The sequence below is a fragment of the Halichoerus grypus genome, chromosome 4, assembly GCF_964656455.1.
Source record: "Halichoerus grypus chromosome 4, mHalGry1.hap1.1, whole genome shotgun sequence".
NCBI classification, from domain to species: domain Eukaryota; kingdom Metazoa; phylum Chordata; class Mammalia; order Carnivora; family Phocidae; genus Halichoerus; species Halichoerus grypus.
Window position 1 is genome coordinate 139,707,642 of NC_135715.1, and position 19,459 is coordinate 139,727,100.

At 42.5% G+C, this 19,459-nt stretch overlaps 1 protein-coding gene across 1 annotated transcript in view; it reads right to left on the bottom strand.

Moving 5' to 3' along the window:
* Positions 1-19,459, bottom strand: part of PDE11A (phosphodiesterase 11A) — a 390,891-nt gene that overhangs the window by 45,723 nt on the left and 325,709 nt on the right. The window contains exons 15-16 of the mRNA XM_036099160.2: positions 17,086-17,186; positions 3,288-3,365 (exon numbers count right to left, since the gene is read on the bottom strand). Coding sequence (XP_035955053.2) covers positions 3,288-3,365; positions 17,086-17,186 — 179 coding nt within the window. The remainder of the gene's footprint in view (positions 1-3,287; positions 3,366-17,085; positions 17,187-19,459) is intronic.

Consider the following 19,459-nt stretch of genomic DNA (forward strand, 5'->3'; position numbering starts at 1 on the left):
AAGGTCTTTTCTCGAGTCAGAGAGGCGGGAGGAAGTGACTCCTGAGGTCCGCATACTTCCCGTTCAGTGTGCGGTGGGGGTGTGCAGGTGCACGGCGCGCCGAGTGAATGCATGGCCGCGAGTGTGCGGTGGGGGTGTGCAGGTGCACGGCGCGCCGAGTGAATGCATGGCCGCGGCACCGAGCGTACAGCCCCCTCTGCGGCCGGCGGGGCTGCCTCCGGCGTATCCGACGCTCTCCGCAGATCATTTTTATCGCACCTCCCCTCTATGTGCCAAGTCATTTCAACAACAATCTTGGGTTAACCATCATTTTCTTGATTGGTTCTCGTTTTAAAACAATTAGCAATGAAAAAGAATCCATTGTAATTAAAAAAAATAGATTCATAGTCAATAAAATAGTTCACGTGTGAGCTGCATTTGGCACTCACCAAACAAAAAATCCCACTTCGCGCCTTGCCCTCTGCGTCTCGGTTTTAAATTTTAAGACACAAATAAAACGTCCAAATGGTCAACACAAAATGACAGAAGCGAAGTAGGTCGAGTTATGTTTTTCCGTCCTTGCCGTTACTGCGCTATCATTGTTTCTTCCGGATGTACTCTTTGAAACCGGGGATGTGAAGCTCGGTAGGGGGGAAGGCACCAACTAGCCGCGGAGCCCGCGCGAAAGGAACTTAGACTTGAAGTGGGCACCGCGCCCACCGGTGTCAGCGGCTGACGGGGTCCCCGCGCACGTCCCCTGCGCATGGGTCCCCGCGCGCTCTCGCAGTGAACTTACAGGCACACGTGTACAACTAAAGGGTAAGTAATTATGTGCTCATCTGAAGCTTTCATATCAATTACTTTGATACTCAACAGTAAACTCAGCAATTGTTTAGGACTTCTACCAACACAAGATTTTTCTCGGGGAGAAGTAGCTTATCGTTGACATTGTTCAGGCTGTAGGCACATGGTGATGATAAAAAGCAGACCGACTTTTAGTTGGTTTTATTGCTATTTTCAGGTTCTCTAACACGGTGGTCCCCCGGAGTCCCCCTGCCCCTCGGTGCCCGTGGTCGGAGTCTAACCATGAAATTGGGGAGGGAAGGCAAAGCTGGGGGGGGGGGCGTGGAGAGCTCCCGGAGCACCTCTATTTTACACACTGTGCTTCCAGATAAGATTTTTCTTCCATTTGGGGTTCCCTGCCAAAAAGCGTTTGAAAACCTCTGTAGGAAAACACCCAGGTGGAGATGTGGAATGAGCACGGACATTTTAGGAGTTGTGCTCAGAAGAGAGGCCAGGCTGGAGAGATAGGGCAGGAGTCATGTGAGAAGGGGTGCTTGTTAAAGCCACCAGGAGGCTGAGGAACAGGAGAGGAATCTCAAAAATAGGTCCTCGGGGTCCTTGCCTTTCAGGGGTGGTGGAGAGGGGAAGGGCTGGAGAAGGACAAAGAGGAGAAGCAAGAGTCAGAAGAGAGTAGAAAATCTAGAAGCCCAGGGCTCGACAGCCTCCAAAGACCAGGAGAGCTTCAAGACAGAAAGGCCAGTGCAATGAGGGGCTGTGATGAGATCCGGGGAGAGAACAAAGGCCCTAGAATTTGATCCTTGGGAGGTGACTGGTGACTTTCAAAAGGAGCTGAAGTCACATTTCATAGACTGAAGGCCTCAGGAGAGGAACGGCTAGCTACTCTGTGGTAAATCCATCCTTTGGAGTGCTGTGCAACAGTAAACGCTGATGACGTGCGGACACGGAAAAAACTCCAAGGCATACAGTTGAGTGAACAAGCCAGTTCAGATGGATATATAAGTACGTAAATTATGTTAAAACAAACAAACAAGTCCACACTCAACAGTATTTTTTCCTCAGAATATACACGTAGATAAGTGCTTTGGAAGTGGCTGGAAAGGATACAGCAAACTGGTAACAGACTGTATAGCTGTGCTTCGCTCTGGTGTGGGAATTGGGAGTGAAGCCCAGGGGACGTCTGGTGGCTCATCTGTCATGTTTTCATTTGTTACAGAAAAATATAGTCCTGTAATTACTTGTGGAACTCAAAATTATTTAAAAAGAAACATACTGCCTTGCAAGAAGTTAGGAGGAGGGTGAGTCAAGTGTGGAGCTGAAGAGAAAACGGGGACTATGAATGGACCTGGGGAAGAAGGCAGATTTGAGGCATGATATTTTTGCCTGAGGAGATAGAAGCATATTTTTAGGCCTAGTATGGTCATGCTGGAAAAAAGCAGATTTTGAAAATGCCAAAGGAGCATAATCAAGAAGGCAGGTCCAGGGGCAGGGGAGGTGGAGGGAACGGAGTTAGGACACATGGGAAGGGCTAGTTTTGAAGGAGGAAGGGTCCCCTCCCACCCTGGACAGGAAGAAGAAAAAGGTCTGAAAAGATAGCAGAGAGAAATATTACCGCAGGAGGGGAGAAACAGAGGGCCCCGGTGAGAAGTCTTGGGGAAAGGGTGAAGAGAGGTCAGGGGCAGAGGGGGAGGGGCAGGCAGCCCTGCGTTCTGAAGCTGGAGGCGGTGGGGGGAGGGGCTTGCATAGCAGCTATGGGCGCCATGAGACGGGTCCTGTTCTGGGTGATTCTAGTAGTCACCTGGCTGTGGAACAGACACAATGCGCCTCAGTGCAGGCCTCACAGGCTTTCCCAGGAATACAAGCTTTCCAATTTGGAACAGGACTAAGGCAGCAGAAGGTCTGGGGGTGGGTGAGGTAGGGACAGTGGAGGGACAAGATCTGAGAGAAAGAGGAATAGTGCCTAGCCAGTGGGATGGCTCCAGTCAGGGCGTTCAAATATGCCACGTAAGGGCGGTGGTTTGCTGCTGTCTTTTCTAAACCACTAGGAAGAAGTTCAGTGAAAATTCTAGAACAGATCCCACCCAAACTGTTCCAATTGGTTTTCTATCTACAACGCCTGTTGTCTCTAAAAAAACCCCCCAAAGTTAACTCTCTACTTTGTTTTGGTTAACACTGTTTTCTAAGGTTCAAAATCCTCTCTCCCCTCAACATACACCCCCACCCCAGGAAAAAGAGGAAGTCACAGCTTGCTGAAACTGAACCTATTTGAACACCATTTTCTAATTCTGAAGGCAAATTTATGGAGAGGGGGCAAAAATATAATGGATTAGAAGACGAAAAGACATGCCATCTATCTTTTCTCTAATTATTCAACTACTCTCTGAATGTTTGAATGGAAGCTAAGATTTGTTACTTTAAAAATCACGTGTGTGCCCTTAGCACTGTCTGAAAAGCATGGCGAAATCTTCAAATAATGAAGAAACACATAAACAAGAGCTGCTTCTTACCGAAATACATCACGATGGTTTTTGATGTTCCAATCATATTCTCCTTTACTGACAAGTTCAAAGAATTCAATCCTCCTCCTGCACAAAATCAAATGAAGGAAGAAAGAAAAAAAATCTGGAATGAAATTTTTCAGTCTGCGGGGTGACATAAACACATTTATGGAAAAATATAAGATCACCTGAACCAAGCAAGTAACTTAATATTTGAAATCATGAGGCTAAAGCACTGTCAAAATAAATCACTTTTTAAAAAATGTTGAGGCTTCAAGAAAAAGCCACAATCATTTCTGAATGTATTTACAACAGAGGAGCTTGTCGAGCCATAAAACAGAAAACAATGTGGTCCCAAGTTTAGGATTACTGGCTGGGAAGCTCTTGTGACTGAAAGTCAGAGGAGGGAAGCAAGGACAAATAAAAAGCGGGAACAATTTGGAATGTTCTTTTATCATTCAACAGAGAACTGAGCTCTATGAGGATCTGAGATAAGATAAGCTCCCCGGTAGTAAATTCAGGGCAAATACTTTTTGCTAGGCTAGAAAATAACTATTTCAGCCTTTCAGTGCTTAAACACATAGTCTGTGGAGTCAGAAATAACTATTTAAAGAGTGGCTCGGTCACCTACGCGCTGTGCAACTTTGGGAAGTTACTTAAACCCTCTGAGCCTCCATTTCCAAATCTCAAACACGGGGATCATATTTGCTAACTCACACGGTTACTGTGAGGATTAAATGCAAAGTAGTTAGCATAGCGTCTGCACATTTCCAGTGCCGGACACACATACACATACGGATACACATTTGGAGAAGTATAGATACAGAAAAGGCAAGAAAGGAATATTCTGAAGTTGGGAAAATAAGGGTGATTTATTTTTATTTTCAAAACTTTCCTTCCATCTAGTTATATGACTTTTCCTTTTTATAGTGCAAGAATAAAAAAAGGACATTACCATTTTATTCCTTAAGAATCACTTCCCAAGGTTTCACCTTCTTGGCACTTCCTAATGAGGTACTATTTAAAAGATCTTGACACGCAGTTTCCCAAAGTGCATCCCACGTGGAAGTACTCCACATACTGGCAAGCGGTTGGAGGAATGCTGCGTGAGATATACCTCTTTTGGAGGTTCACCTCCCTTATTAGCCTTTTGAAGGCTCTGAGAAATACTGAGATAGGAAAGCCTGTTTCACCTTCCTTAACCACAGAATTCCATAGTACTGATGTTTGTTTGTTTCTTTGGTAAAGATTTTATTTATTTATTTGTTTATTTGAGAGAGCGTGAGCGAGAGAGCACAAGACGGGGGAGGGGCAGAGGGAGAAGCAGACTCCCTGCTGAACAGGGAGCCTGATGCGGGGCTCCATCCCAGGACCCGGGGATCATGACCTGAGCCGAAGGCAGACACTTAACCGATTGAGCCACCCAAGCACCCATAGTACTGATGTTTTAAGAAATGCACTTTGGAAAATACAACCATGTCATTCATGGTGGAAATCAGAGTAGGATCTTAGACACTTAAGTGCTGACCCAGTGTAGTTTGAGAACAAAGAACATAGTCCTGGGTGCATAATGCTGGGTTCCTTGTTTCTGATCTAGGGTGCCCATCACCAGCTGCCCAACCATATAGACTTCTTGTCATCCGGTCGGACTAACTACTCAATTTATTTGAAAGGAAGCAGGTCAGGAAGACAAGTATTTGAGACACACAGACAAGTCGTGGATCCATCCCTCCAAATGGATAGAGGTCAAGGTCACACCACAGTACGGGATAATGGCCACAACAACCCTGTAGCAGTGGTCAGAGAGGGCGTTGCACAGGGACACGGAAGGGCCTGGCAACTCCCCTCCCCTTTGGGGGTTCAGGTGTGTGCGGATCTTTTCTTTGTATAACTTCATCATCGTCTTCACTTGCCCACGCCCTTCTCTACAGCCCCAGTCATGCCACAGTCTGTTCAGTGACAGACTGTGAGCTGAAAGAGAAACAAAGGTGGTAGAATGGAAAGAACTCAAGTCTGGACTCACACTGACCTGTGCTGACTGTCACTTACTAGCTTACTAGGTGTGTGGCCCCAGGCAAGTGATTCCACACTGCTGAGCCTCGGTTTCCTGCTTTGTGGTGAGAATTTGAGAGGAGGTGTGCTAAGTGTTTGGCCCTAGCAGATACTCAGTGCCTGACAGCAGTGGTTAATATGTTAATAACATATTATAGGATTACTGCCAACAATGACACACAATGGACTAATCGTACTACATGAGATCGAAGAGGTCAGCTAGTTCTCTCTTCTCACTGAAGGGAGGCTAGTCTTCCTTTGAATTATTGTGGAGCAGAAAGTTTGGTTCCACAACTATTTCTTGAACACCTACTCTGTGCCAACTCTTAACAAGATTTATGGACACAAGATGTGGGGGCAACCTCTAAACATCTCTGAATTTAGCAGGGGCATTCAACAAATAAATAGGTAACTCCCTTTCCAATGTGATACCAATGATAATACTAATGATACTGGGACTAGAGGGAGGTGAGAGAGGCACTCATTTTGGGCAAGAAATTACGGTGGGTGCCCAAAAGCTCAGTTATCAAGATAAATAATATTTTAATACAATATTTTAAAAACAACATAAATGCAAGAAAAATCCATGATGAACAAAGCATCAGGATTTTCAACATGATCTGACATGGCGTGTGCATGACTTGCCTCACTTGCCTCCCCCTGGTACCCACCCCCACACCATGAGGCAAACATTTATTGGACCCTCACTATGGGTTCTGTCACTCACTACCCACATGACTGACCTCAAGTAGGTTACTTAAACTTGCTGGGCTTCAATTTTCTTATCCGGGGATCTACCTTGGTAGAAGGATTAGGTAAAATGATTTATGTAAAACAGTTAGCAGAGAGCCTGGCACATAGTAGGTGCTCAGTAGGATTAGCTAGTTACTAAGCTCAGAAGGGTTGAGTTAATTGGCCCAAGGTTGCACAGCTGGTGAGGGGCACTGCTGGGATACAAAAGCAACCTACTGAGATATCAGGTGCCCCAAGTGGCTAAGATATGCCCAGGGTGTCCTGGGGGGCGGGGTGCAGAGGAAGGCTCTGAGCTTAGCTTGGAAGATCATGAAAGGCTTTCTGAAAGAGCTTGCCCGTCATCATCCTTGTCATCATATGCACCTGATGTCATTTCAATCCTCTGAGTTATTCTAAGAAATCACTAGAAGGCAAACTCCATGAGGACAAGGGCCTGGCCCCCTTTTCTTCACTCTTAGATCCCCAGTGTTTACAACAGTGCCTGATGGGTAGTAGTAGCTCAATAAATATTTGTTGGAGTGATGAATGAATGAGAATGATTACCTCAGAAACCTATTCATTTTTAAAAAATAACTCTCTAGCCACTGGTTTCACCTCGATTCTAATTGTACTGGAGTATTCACAGTTATCATTTGGAGAGATTGAGATAAGAAAGCAACATAAAATCTATCCAAGAAAAGCTCTGTTAGATTCTTGAAGACTAGATTCCCACTAGACCAAGAGAACAACAAAACAGGTAGTGGGAAGTTTAAGAACATCATTCCCATCTGATGTCCGACCCTCCTTCCACTAATATTGTTATATTTGCGGAGAGTATGGAGAGTATTTTCAATATGTGAGACATAATACCTCTGCTGCAAAATGGAGGCGTATTAGCTAGGTGGTTAACTCAATGCAGAAAGGAATTTCTTAAAAAGTGCAAATCTGTGATAGGGCAACTGAACAGAACCATAAGGATAAATTTCCCAACTATGGAAACTTTAATAGCTAGAGTTGCTGCTGTGAAAGTCTTAAATCAACTGGACCCCAAATCAGTTATAGGCTTCACATCACGTTATAATAAAACTAGATTCCACTGCATTGGAACAAACGGGATTATCCACTGTCCCTAGGGGATGGTGGATAGAGAAGGGGTGGAAAGAATCCGTAGGGCACAGAAAAATGTGACATACTAATTTTATTTTTCCTCCACTGACAAAAGTGTGGCTATTTCTTGATATTTATTCTGACGTCCCAAGGTTTGACTATGACCTCAGAAGGCAACAGAACTTTCTGCGTACCATAGTTTTGTCAAGTTCAGTCTCTGGTGAAACCATGTATATCATACCCCTGGTAATATGTTTGGCCACACAAATAGTCAAATAGACACTTTAAAGTTTAAAACAAAGTGCACTTAGAATTTTTTTTAAGTTCCTGAAAATTAACCATCTTGAAAAATCAGGAGGTGGTGTTAATCATTTTCATAAGGCTGCAAGAAAGGATTTGGAAGTATTGATAGGCAAAGGTCACATCACAAATTTATTATGCATGCTTAATATGTTTTAAAAGGTATACAAATTACACATCAGACATACAGAATGTATCTACCTCTTCACCATCCAGCCTAGAAATAAAGCTTTATCCACTCTGTACAGCTCTGCACTCTTGCTTCTGCCCCCCTTCCCCCCACCACAAGATGGGTCCATTTCCTAAATTTTGTATAAATCATCTCCACATAGATCCTTCTAATTTTACTAGGTGAATCACGCAAACTATTGCTCTACATATTTTAAGACTTTATAAATGGTGTCATTGTAGTGTATGTATTCGTTAGCAGCTTGCTTTTCTTGCTCAGTGTGAGACTCACCCACGTTACTGCTGTGTGGTTATTCCATGTATTACTATACACTATTTATTTATTTACTTCCTGATGATGAAGGTTTAGATTATTTCCAATTTTTTTTGCTATTACATATTACATATAATGCTGCTATGAACATCCTTGTATGTCTCCTTGTGAATTTGTGTGCATTCTCTCTCTCTCCCTGCCTCTGTCTCTATGCACGCGTGCGCGTGCGCGCGCACACACACACACGCATATATACAATTGCTGGGTCATAGAGTGATTTGTTTTCTATGTATGAGTTTTCATTATAATTATAGACTGTTAGAGGTATATGGTACCTTTGAGAAACAGCTACTGTTTCTCTCATTTTAGAGGTGAGGAAACTCAAGGTGAAGGACGGTGGAGTGATTGTTCCAGGGCCCCATGGCAGTTATGGGCAGATCTTGGTAGATTCTAAGCCCCCCGCCTCCCACTTCTGGTCTCTGAGATCGTTTGGTAAGCCGTGAGTAGCATGAACCCTGGGGCCAGGTAGCCCGGCATGTTGAGAGAATCTGGACAGCAGTGGCCCCCAGCCCTCATGAGATGTAACGGCTCTGCATGCTGTTGCAACGCGGACGTGCCAAATACCAAGTCCCGAGGCGGGCACCGCACAGGTGTTCCCATCATCAACAAGGGGATGCTCCACAGAAAAGCTGCAAATGGCCTAGGCCAAGTTGGTGGTCGGCGGCTCCAGGTGGTGTAATTCTGACCTCCTCCTTAGTGATGATCGTTACAAAGCAACAATGTGATATCCACTGTGCTTCTGAGACATGCGTCTGCCCGCCCAGCTGCTCCTGTAGGCACCTGTATGTGTGTGTCCATAGATTATACCGACTCGACAGCGTGGGCATGTGTGACACAGACACAGGAGCGCTTTTCAAAACACAGGACCCCTAAAAGGAACATGTGAAAATCTACAAAGTTACCTAATACTCCCTGGATCCAGGCTTTTCCATCACGAGGAACTATATCATTAACTTCTCAGGCAGATCACTGGGAACCTTGGTTTTCAAGGACAATGGCAAATACCTCGGCTAGTGAAAAGCAACTTACTGGAAAATCTCATTTATAATCAGATATGTTTTTATTAGGCTTTTATCCTGCTCTCCTGACAAAGGCTCTATTTAGAAAAATAGCAGTCTTTAAAAAAGCATCATTTGAACAGAACTGCTAAAATTACCCTCAAAAATAATTCTAAAGATTGGTTACTGGTCACCCGTCACTACACTAAAAACCTTTCTGGTTTGTAATCTATCTTGCAGAAGGCATCTTTTATTTGTAAAGCGAGAAATCACCATTTTTGTGTATATTTTAATCAAACAATTTGGGGGGTAAATTTATATATCTGTACATGCATATATGTGCACATGTTCTTTATCTCTCTGTTCATCTCACTGTTCCAAATCTACTAAAAGTCCATGAATGTTAGGAAGGTTTTACTGCCAAATTGACAAATCATCCTTGCGATCCTCTGCAATGTCAGCCCCAGAATCATCAGGCAGCGGTGGCATGAGTGTGTGGGGGGGGTGGGGAGATGAGGGGGTGCAGGGGGAAAGAGATTTGTTCTTTTGGTATTCTTACAGCTCATTCAACAGGCAAATCATATGTCTGTTGTTGACTGCTAAATGTAGACTCTGGAGAGATTTCTGGAATTGGGGCACAAAAGCACCTGAGAGGAATAGAAAATTAATACGCAGATGTTAACTCTAGTAATTATGACCAAAGGAAAAAAAGTCATTTAATTTTGAAAGTGAATTGTCTGCCAGTTTTAGACTAGCACTGATAACGCAAAGGTCAGCTAAGAACCTGAACGAAGTTATTTGTCGGAAGCTGGGCTTTTGCTGACATGAATAAAATCGGCAAAATGCAGGAAATGGAAAGGCTAGAATGACGGAATATTGAGAATGGCCAAGGTTTAGACAACACAGGTGCTAAGAGTCGGTTGAGTCCAGGCACAATCACCAGGCCAAGAGGTGGTGTAAGGCATAGCTGGATGGCCCGTGTCCTCGTTGCTCCTGCATTTACTTTGGCTGCAGCATTCCTCAAGCTGCGGTATTACTGGTGTTCTCTCTTCCCCGCGGGCACAGAGGCCCGGAGGTAAGAGCTTTGTCTTACCTGCCTGTGCAGCCCCAGAAACTAGCGCAGTACCTAGAGAAGTGCATAAAGAAGGCATCAATAAGTGCCAGTGGATTACTTTCTCATGTTTTATTCAGTTGCAATATCATGTGGATGGGGACATGGGGATGAATATATGTAAAAGTGCTTTGAAATGCATCAAGAGGTACCAAAATATTTCTTCCATCAACCTGCCGTGGGGCCTGTTCTAACAGTAGAATATTTTCAGCGGGTTAATTCATTAGGCTCTGTTAAAATATAAGAATGGGTTAAGCCTTATCAGTCATTACGCCTTATTCTGCATTAATATATCTTTCTTCTTTCCAATATGGTGGCTAAGTTGAGTGCAGGCAACAGCTGAAGTTGAAAACGCTAAGCAGAGTGGGCTCTTAATAAACATTTGTTGAGTGATGAATGAGTGAATATTCCTGTCTGCATAGCAGTAGAAACATTTGTTGAGTTCCTATTGTATTTAAAAAAATAAATTGCTCTAGATATTAATCTAATTTTAAAAGGATGGTCAAACTATAACTCCTCTAACAATCTTAGATAATTTAGTACATTTTGCTGTCATTATCAGATGCTTTGAAAAATGTTACTTATTGCCTCCCCTTGGAAAGACAAAGACAAAGATACCATTAGACTGGGCATTTTCCATAATTGCTGATGAATGTTTGTAGAGCACAAAGGGAAATGGACATTTTTCAGTTTGAAGATCCATCTGATTAACTTAGAGAGCCAGTTGGAAAAGCATCGCGCATCCAAATGGATTTATAAAATCTGAAGTATTGGATAAGTCTCAGTTTCTATAGTGGTCTGAGGCAATGTGGTCCCTGATATGCTGTCCCCATGCTGCTGACAAGAAACCAAGGCAAGGAGAGATTAAGTGAGTGACTCCCTCAAAGTCTCATGGCTGGTTACCGATTGGGTACATCTAAGTCCTGCTTGAGATGCTGAAATTACTATTTAATTATCAAAGCCTTATTCACTGCAGGGACTCAGAAATAGGCACGGAAATCAATTTCAGAAAATCACTCAGCAGAAACTGGAAAATGTTTTCAGTGAGTTGGAAAATCAGACTAAAGAATTAACCCCCAGACTTGGGTTGTGAAGCCTAGAAATTCACACTAAGGTTTTTTTGTTTGTTTTATTTTTGTTTTTAAACCTGTGAATTCTGCTTTCACCTATCACTTGTAGAATTGTAGTATAGAATTCCAAGGATGACCAAAGCCATTAGAAATTAAATTTACAAGTTTCTGTGGTTGTTTTTAAAGGGGTTCCTCATTTCTAGGAATCTTATTTTCCTCTTTTGGCACATGGCAGGAGATCTTGCCCGTAGGGATGGGTCATAAATGCTCCAAAAGGTCCAAAAGAGCATCTTCCTGCCTGCACTGGTCCTTTCTAGAGTGCTTTCCCTTTCCTAGGGGAGGAAGGCAGTGAGCTTCCTTTTTGTTTGACCTCAATAGTATCATGACTTTTTTTTTTAAAGTAGGCTCCACACCCAGCATGGAGCCCAATGTGGGGCTTGAACTCACAACCCCGAGATCAAGACCTGAGCTGAGATCATGAGTCGGAAGCTTAATGGACTGAGCCACCCAGGCACCCCTTGACTTTCGATTTGAGTAGCCAGGGCAGAAGAAACAGCAATACTCCGGACTGTTAGAGAGTAGTTGTGCCAGACCACCCACACCCTCTTGACCCAGCTTTCTCCAGCCATTGCTGCACCAAGCTTCTGCCCAAGCTACGTGGTGCCTCACTTACTTTCAGCTGGTGGGCGGTGGGGAGGCTGCTCTGACTCCCCGTGTGGGATGGGGATCGCTGGAGGAATCTCCTGCCCTCGGGTGTGTATGTCCCAGAACTCCCAAGTCCTGGGAGTTCACGCCCATGGAACAACCTTGGTTGATGGGAGAATGGAGGTGAGTGGATAATTTTGAGGTGCAGCACCTGAGACTTTTCAGACAGTCCCTGCAGGATCAAGCCCAGTTGACCACAGGGATGACCAACAAGGAAACGTGTCTTTACAATAGCGTTCCTACCTGCCATTTCTACTGCCCCAGTCCCCCACTCCTGTTCCTGATGTCACTTCCAAAACTATGCTAACTGCACGCAAGCCCCTGTCTCCAGCTCTGCTTTGGGAGAGGGTACAGGGACCTATGCTGGTTTTCAAAGTAAACTGATTAATATACATCTGAGGAAGGTCAATATTCCATATAATGTATCTCCAACTCAAATGACAACTATTTCTTGATTCTTCCATGAGAGAAGGAATACAGTGATGGCGGAAAACGCCCTGAAAAAGCTGGTGTGGGTTTCAGTTTAGCCACTAATTAGTTACGTGACCCAAGCTACACCATTTAACCTTTTTGAGCTTAGTACCTGATCTATAAAATAAAGGAGATGATTTGGATTACATCATGTCCACAATTGTATATTTGTGAAATAAAAGCATCTGGGTGATGGTTTGTAGTGGCTGCTGTTCCCCTCATTAACCCTACGGATTGTTTTGTCTAAAAAATATGGCAACACTTTAATGCAACTTTAGACAAGCAAGTGAATCAGCCTCCTGAAGGTCTCGATTAGGGAATGAGCAGCTATTTGGAACCTCAGAAGACAATAATGCTGACAAAAAGAGAACAAGCTGGCTTCTTTGGGAGTCAGCAAACAGCAGGGGCTGCAGCATTAAGATAAGAACAGAGTAATGAGAAAACGAGTTGCAACCAACTTCCTTGGCTGCGTCCCAGCGGTCACTCAGTGATTTGACACATCCCTAACAGGCCTTGATAAATGGACTCCAACTGGGGAGATTTTTTTCCTCCTTAGAAGTTACTTGGAAACTTGGCTTGGGAAAATGCTTTGACTTTGAGAAAAATAACACAAAATCCTACAAGTGTCAGAGAGAGGAAATAAAAACATTGAAGGGGTATAGGGCTCCATGAATCCCAAATCAAGGAACATCATTCCAGAAAAAGATGGAAGATCACGATAGCTAAGTCAATCATGAGGGCCACAAAACATGCAAAATAAATGGGCTATAAAGCAATGAGGTTGCAGATATTGCCATTTATAAGACATACAAGGCATTTACGAGATGTAATAAGATAGATAACATAGGTATTGTTATCTCCATTTTACACATGAAGAAAAGAGGCTCAGAGAGGTGAATAATTCGTCTGATAACACAGAGCCAGGTGGTGGCAGAGCTGGAATTTTTGTTTTTAAAATATATATTAAAAATTAATTAAATTTATATTTATCAAGGTAATACATGCACATAGTTAACAAATCAAACAATACTGTAAAGCACATAATGAAACAAAACAGTGTTTTCCATATTGCTGCCTTTTGTTCTTTGAGTGTATTTCCCAGTGCTTTCATTTCATGTTTTATTTTGGCCATAATATTCTTAATTTCAAGAGCTTTTTCTTCTTCTGTGGTCGCTCCTATTATTTTTTAAAGCATCCTGTTCTTGTTTCATGGATGTAATATCTTAGCTGTCCAAGGATATCAACAATAGTTTTTGGGTTTTGTTTTCTTCTCCCTGTTTGCTCTGAATATAATTTTTTCCTATTTTCTTTGGCTTCTGTATTTCATATGGGAGGTCTTCACAAAATTTTCTGTGATTCTCAGTATCTGTTTGTATATAATAGTAAGGCATTGAAAGACTGAGCAGGAGTTGTATGTGTGCATCCCACACACACATTACACAGGATGTATTTATACTAAAAATTATTCATTGTTTATATGAAATTCAAATTTAACTGGGCTTCTTGTGTTTCCACTTGCTAAATCTGACAACCCTGGGTATATGGCTTATGAACTCCTAGCTTCTGGGTGACTGGGCTATAGGTTTTCAATCCAGAGATTTGTTCCATTTCACTTCATTCCCTCTTCTGAGCTCTGTCTCTCCTTCCCACCTTGTATTTTCCTCAGTCCAGAGTCTGCTCTTTCATTTCTCCAGGGAATAAACCTTTAGCTGTCTCCAGGGGTAGAGGAAAGAAGCTAACTGACTACTTTGGGGGAGCATTTTGTGGGCTCTGTATGTTCTGTAAACTGGCTTGCTATCATCTCCTTATCTTCCTTAAGCTTTGAGAGTCATAGCCCCTTTTCATGGCACGTTTTGTCTCTGGGCTCCAGACAAGGTCTTACAGGGCAAAGTATCTTGCTTCTCAGAGCTATTCTCTGTAGGTCCTACTTTTCACTTCTACTCTGCTATATCAGTTACCATTTGTTGGTCAGTCTTTGATTTTCCACTAATGTATTGACATCTCTTCTCAGTTGTGGTGTGCCCTCTCTCTTTCTCTTTGCAGATTTATGCCTTTATTTTTCTTTTAAATTTATTTGGTATCCTTTCAGTGGAGTTTCAGGAGAGAGAGGATACAGACACATGAGCTCAATCTACCAGGTTTAACTAGAATGCCAGAATGCAATTTAAATCTAGACCAACATACCTCCAAAGCTTTTACTCCTTCCACAATACCATTTACTAAGTCATTCAGTGGAATCCAACAATAAATACCTATGGCATAGATTGTTAGTTGTCTAATCTAATATCCCTCCCTCCTTTATTAATAATAGAACCCCTACTTTTTTAGCAGGGCACATGGCTACCCAGAATAAAGACTTCCTTTCCCAACCTTCCTTCAACCTAGGTATAGCCAAATGACTAAATTCTGTCCAATGAAATGTAAGTGGAAGAGTTATGTGGAGCTTCCAGAAAATTCTCTTAAAAGATAACCCGCATCTAGGAATGTCTTCCAGTTGCCTTCATATCGAACTTGGGATGGTCACATTTGTATAAAATAAAGGATAAAGGAGTTTATGATGAAAACTGTTAAGGCATAGAAATTGAAATAGGGAACAACATTTTTATCAGAATTTAAGCTATAACAAAGTACAAAACAGTGTAGGATGTAGCATTTAAGAAGCTTTATGTGGTAAACAACATGGCATTCATCTGTAAAATGTTCAATATTTTGATGTGAGTGGTAGTTTTACTGATGTATACATAGTTTTTAAGTGCATTCTAAGTACTTAATAAAGTAATTCTTAAATCAAATACAAAAAAAAAAGAGATAACCTGCATCACATTTTGGCCCCTTTTTTTCCTTGCCCCTTCTTTCTTTCTTTTTTTTTTTTTTTAAAGATTTTATTTATTTATGTATTAGAGAGCGAGAGAGAGAGAAACACCATGAGAGGGGAGAAGGTCAGAGGGAGAAGCAGGCTCGCCGCTGAGCTGGGAGCCCGATGTGGGACTCGATCCCAGGACTCCAGGATCATGACCTGAGCTGAAGGCAGTCGCTTAACCAACTGAGCCACCCAGGTGCCCTCCTTCTTTCTTTCTGCTAGCTGAAATGTGGACATTATGGTTGGAGCTTGAGCAGCTATTTTGGACTATGGTAGAAACCACGTGCTGAAGGCGGCAGCTCAGAAAGACAAAAGGAGCACTGGGTCCCTGATGACTTAATGTAGCTACTCTACCATCTCCACATTGTGGATCTCCAAATTTCTTTTACGTGATAGAGAAGTAAGCCACTGCTATTTTGGGGTTTCTCTCCCTTACAGTTGAATCTAATTCGAACTGACACAATGCCAAAGTGCAGTAAGATTTCAAAGAGAGTGAAACAGGCTTCCTAGAAAAGGTGATGGAGGAGATGGACCTTAAAGGAAAGTTCAGCCAGGTGGGGAAGTGCAGGGACAGGATCTCATGCAGAAACAGTGTGATTAGGGCACAGGGGCACCTCATGAGGGGTTTTCAAAGGGCAATACGTAGCCAAATCATGTAGGAGAGGAGTGGAAGGTAAGAAGGAAAAAAGACTGGGGGCAGATTATGGAGGGCTCTGGAACTTGAACCAAGTTTGAAGCAATGAAGCCACTGAAGGTTTTTGAGATGGAAGTTGGAGATACATGATTAGAATGTGAGGGAGGGTTAGACTGAAGAATTCCAGAGCCTTCTACACACCTATATAAGGTTATATGGAGATGAGGCTAAGGGAACAAATCTGAGTAGAGAGAGAAGAACATGGGCTAAAGAACTCATTCGTGGGAACAAGGAGAAAAGAAACCTACAAAGAACCCAGAAAAGGAAGGAGAAAAGCAGCCAGATGTTGGGGAAGAGAAGAGGGTAGAAAATGATAGTGAGAAGTCCGTAAACCTTTAGAGGTCTCAACAAAGCTAGACAATATCAGAAATGAGTAAAGGACATTGAATAATTTGAGGACAAGGAAGTCTCTGATGACCTCTGAAAGAGCAATTTTGGTTGCATGTGAAAGGGCACATTGGTCTTCGAAGTGTAAATACGTGTTAGGAAAATAAAGGTAGTAACGTGTTCCATTCATTTTAAAAGGTAGGCAGTAAAAGAAAGGTAAATTGAAAAACAATTAAAGATCTCCATGGGATCAAGTGAAAGAATTTTTTAAGGAAGGGAAATGGGTCTTTAAGAGGAAACTCTGCCTATTGGTGAAGGAAGAGACTTCCAGGCTGCTGAAATAGGTGATACCTGATGGAGCAGGTCTCAGAGGAAATAAGAGCAATGGAATTTCCAGCTCAGATGGAGGCTTGAACTTTGGAGAAAAGGAGGACAGCTCTTCTGAGAAAGAGAACTAGAGGAGAAGCAAGAAAGGAAGACTTGGATTTCAAGTCAACCTTTCAGCAACAAATCTTTCATTAGCATCATCAACACCATTATGGATCTGACCAGAAGTAATAGTCCAAAGTAGCAATCTTCGCCAGTCTCTAAAATAAAAATGGCCATCGCTTAGCTTCAGAGTCAAAATTTCACACAAAGCTCATAAAATAGAAGAAAGCTATAAATCTCACGTGGTAGCCCTGATTTTCTTGTCTTACAGATACCACCTTGATGAAGTTCATTTAGATGAGGGGAAAACAACAACAAAAAGTTTAGCTCATTTACACATTGATACCAGTGTTAGAAAAACAAGCAACCCCCAATATGGACCTGAAAATTAATTACAGGATGAAATTTTCAATATCCATTTGTCAAATAGATCAAATGCCAATACCTACTCAAAGTACAGCGTGAGGTCCGTTGCTAATATTGACTGCTTCAAAAGCTGCATAAGGTCACTATATTCCTTGGAGGACAAATTAGCAAAGATGTTGTGACCCTGTAATGAGAAAGTAAAAAGTCACAAAAGACAACATTAAATCTGAGGTTGTTGATTACATGTGTTTCCTATATTAAAAAAAAAAAAAAGGTATGGGCACCTGATAAAATCATTTAAGACAATTTAATGACATTTTGTGCAAGTACAAACAGATTCTCTGGCAGACAGAGCAAAGCCGGAAAGTGCAATCATTTTCGAGGACTACCAGGGGGCACTTTATTATTCTTTATTAGACTTTATTAGTCCTAAATAGAAAACTGTGAAAATCTTTAAACTTACTGTGGATATGTTTGTGCCGACAACTTCATTTGACTGCCACTTCCCATGGAATTTACTGAATGTAGAAGTTGACAAAACATTTGGGAATCTTTCTGACTCTAAAATGAACACTAGTTTCTCTAATAAAGACTAAAGTTGGCATTTTGGAAGCACCTGCTATGGCAACAAAGGACTTCAAGAAGAAGAAAAAAAACCTTAGACCAGTGGTTCTCAGCTGAGGGTGATTTTGGCAATGGGGACTTCCGGCAACGCTTAGAGACACTTTTGATTGTCACACTGACTGGGTGTGTTGTTGGTGGGTAGAGGCCTGGGATGCTGCTAAATCTCTCACAATGCACAGGAAAGACCCCACAACAAAGATTTACCTGGCCCTGCATGGCAACACGGCCAAGTTTGAGAATCCCTGTGTGAAATTGTGAATATACATCCCAATGAAGTGTGTGGTAGTTTAAGCTCAGTATGTAATTACTGAGTGGCTAGAATGTATAAGATACAGTTCTTGGCGTAGTTCTTGGGACTGGTAAGATGACTTTTACCTAGGATCTGTATCTCCATACCTTTGGAAAGCATACTTCTTTTCATCAAAATTTGTTTTAGCTACATTAGGCAGTTCTGCAATGTTTTTATAAAGTGAAAAAAAAAATCATTGTGTAAAATGACTGACAATTCACTTAATCTGTTTTGAAAGTCAGGGACTTTTTCATTGATCAGGTTTTCTTAGCATGAATTATGAACTCATAAACACGAGGACCGGGAGCCAGAGGAGTTTTAAACCCGGTGTTGAGAGCCAGAAGGTGCTGCAGAAGGAAGGGGCAGAATGACTGCGTGAGAATAAACTATTCTCTACCAAGAGGTAAATTAATTCTTTCAGGGGACCAGAATATCAATTAGCAAATTAGTTCTTACCAGGCGCCAGATGATAATCTCCTTCCCTGGGTTAATTTATCTCATTGGGTGAACCCTCCACTCCTTAAAGACTAGAGTATATTGGTTTCACCTGGGACCAGGTCCAATATTAATAATAATTTTCAAATGAACTCTTCCAGACCCTTAATTCAGCCATTAGGAAGAAGACAAATAACTAAAGGTAGGCCACGCCATAATTCTGCGCGGGTTTCTTTGCCTGAGCCTTGCCCCATGGATCAATCATGGGCTGGTGTGCTGGGGGCCTGGGAGAAAGTGGGTGGAAGCCGTGGAAAGTCGTCACCCGGATGCACACCCGTGTGTCTAGCATCTCCTGGTGAAAGAAATATAGCCTTTAGGAGTAAGTTACAGTAAAAACTATGTGGAGTTCAGGAGACAGTTGGTCTGAATTTGAGGATTTTTTTTTTTTTTTTTTTTTTTTTTTTTTGTTTTTTCTTTTAAGATTTTTATTTATTTATTTGACAGAGAGAGACACAGCGAGAGAGGGAACACAAGCAGGGGGAGTGGGAGAGGGAGAAGCAGGCTTCCCGCTGAGCAGGGAGCCCGATGCGGGGCTCGATCCCAGGACCCTGGGATCATGACCTGAGCCGAAGGCAGACGCTTAACGACTGAGCCACCCAGGCGCCCCGAGGATTTTTTTTTTAAGATTTTTTTATTTATTCATTTGAGAGAGAGAGAGAGAACAAGCAAGAACATGAGCAGGGGGAAGGGGCAGAGAGAGAAGCAGGCTCCCAATGCGGGACTCGATCCCAGGACCTGGGGATCATGACCTGAGCCGAAGGCAGACACTTAACGACTGAGCCACCCAGGAGCCCTGAGGATCTTGATCATTTTGTGAGAGAGCATGCTTTACCAATTTTAAAGGACATAGAGTAACTGACACAATTTACACCTAACAGAGTGATAAAGATAAGCTTTAATAAAAAGAATAGCTAATTTGCAGAGTATTGCTTATATGCAAATTGACCTTCCACAGTGCCTCAGGGGTTTGGTCCCTGAAACAGGTCTGCCTCCCTGAAATACTGCTTCTACTCCTTGTTTAGGGAGCAGTGGTACTGATGAAAAGAAAA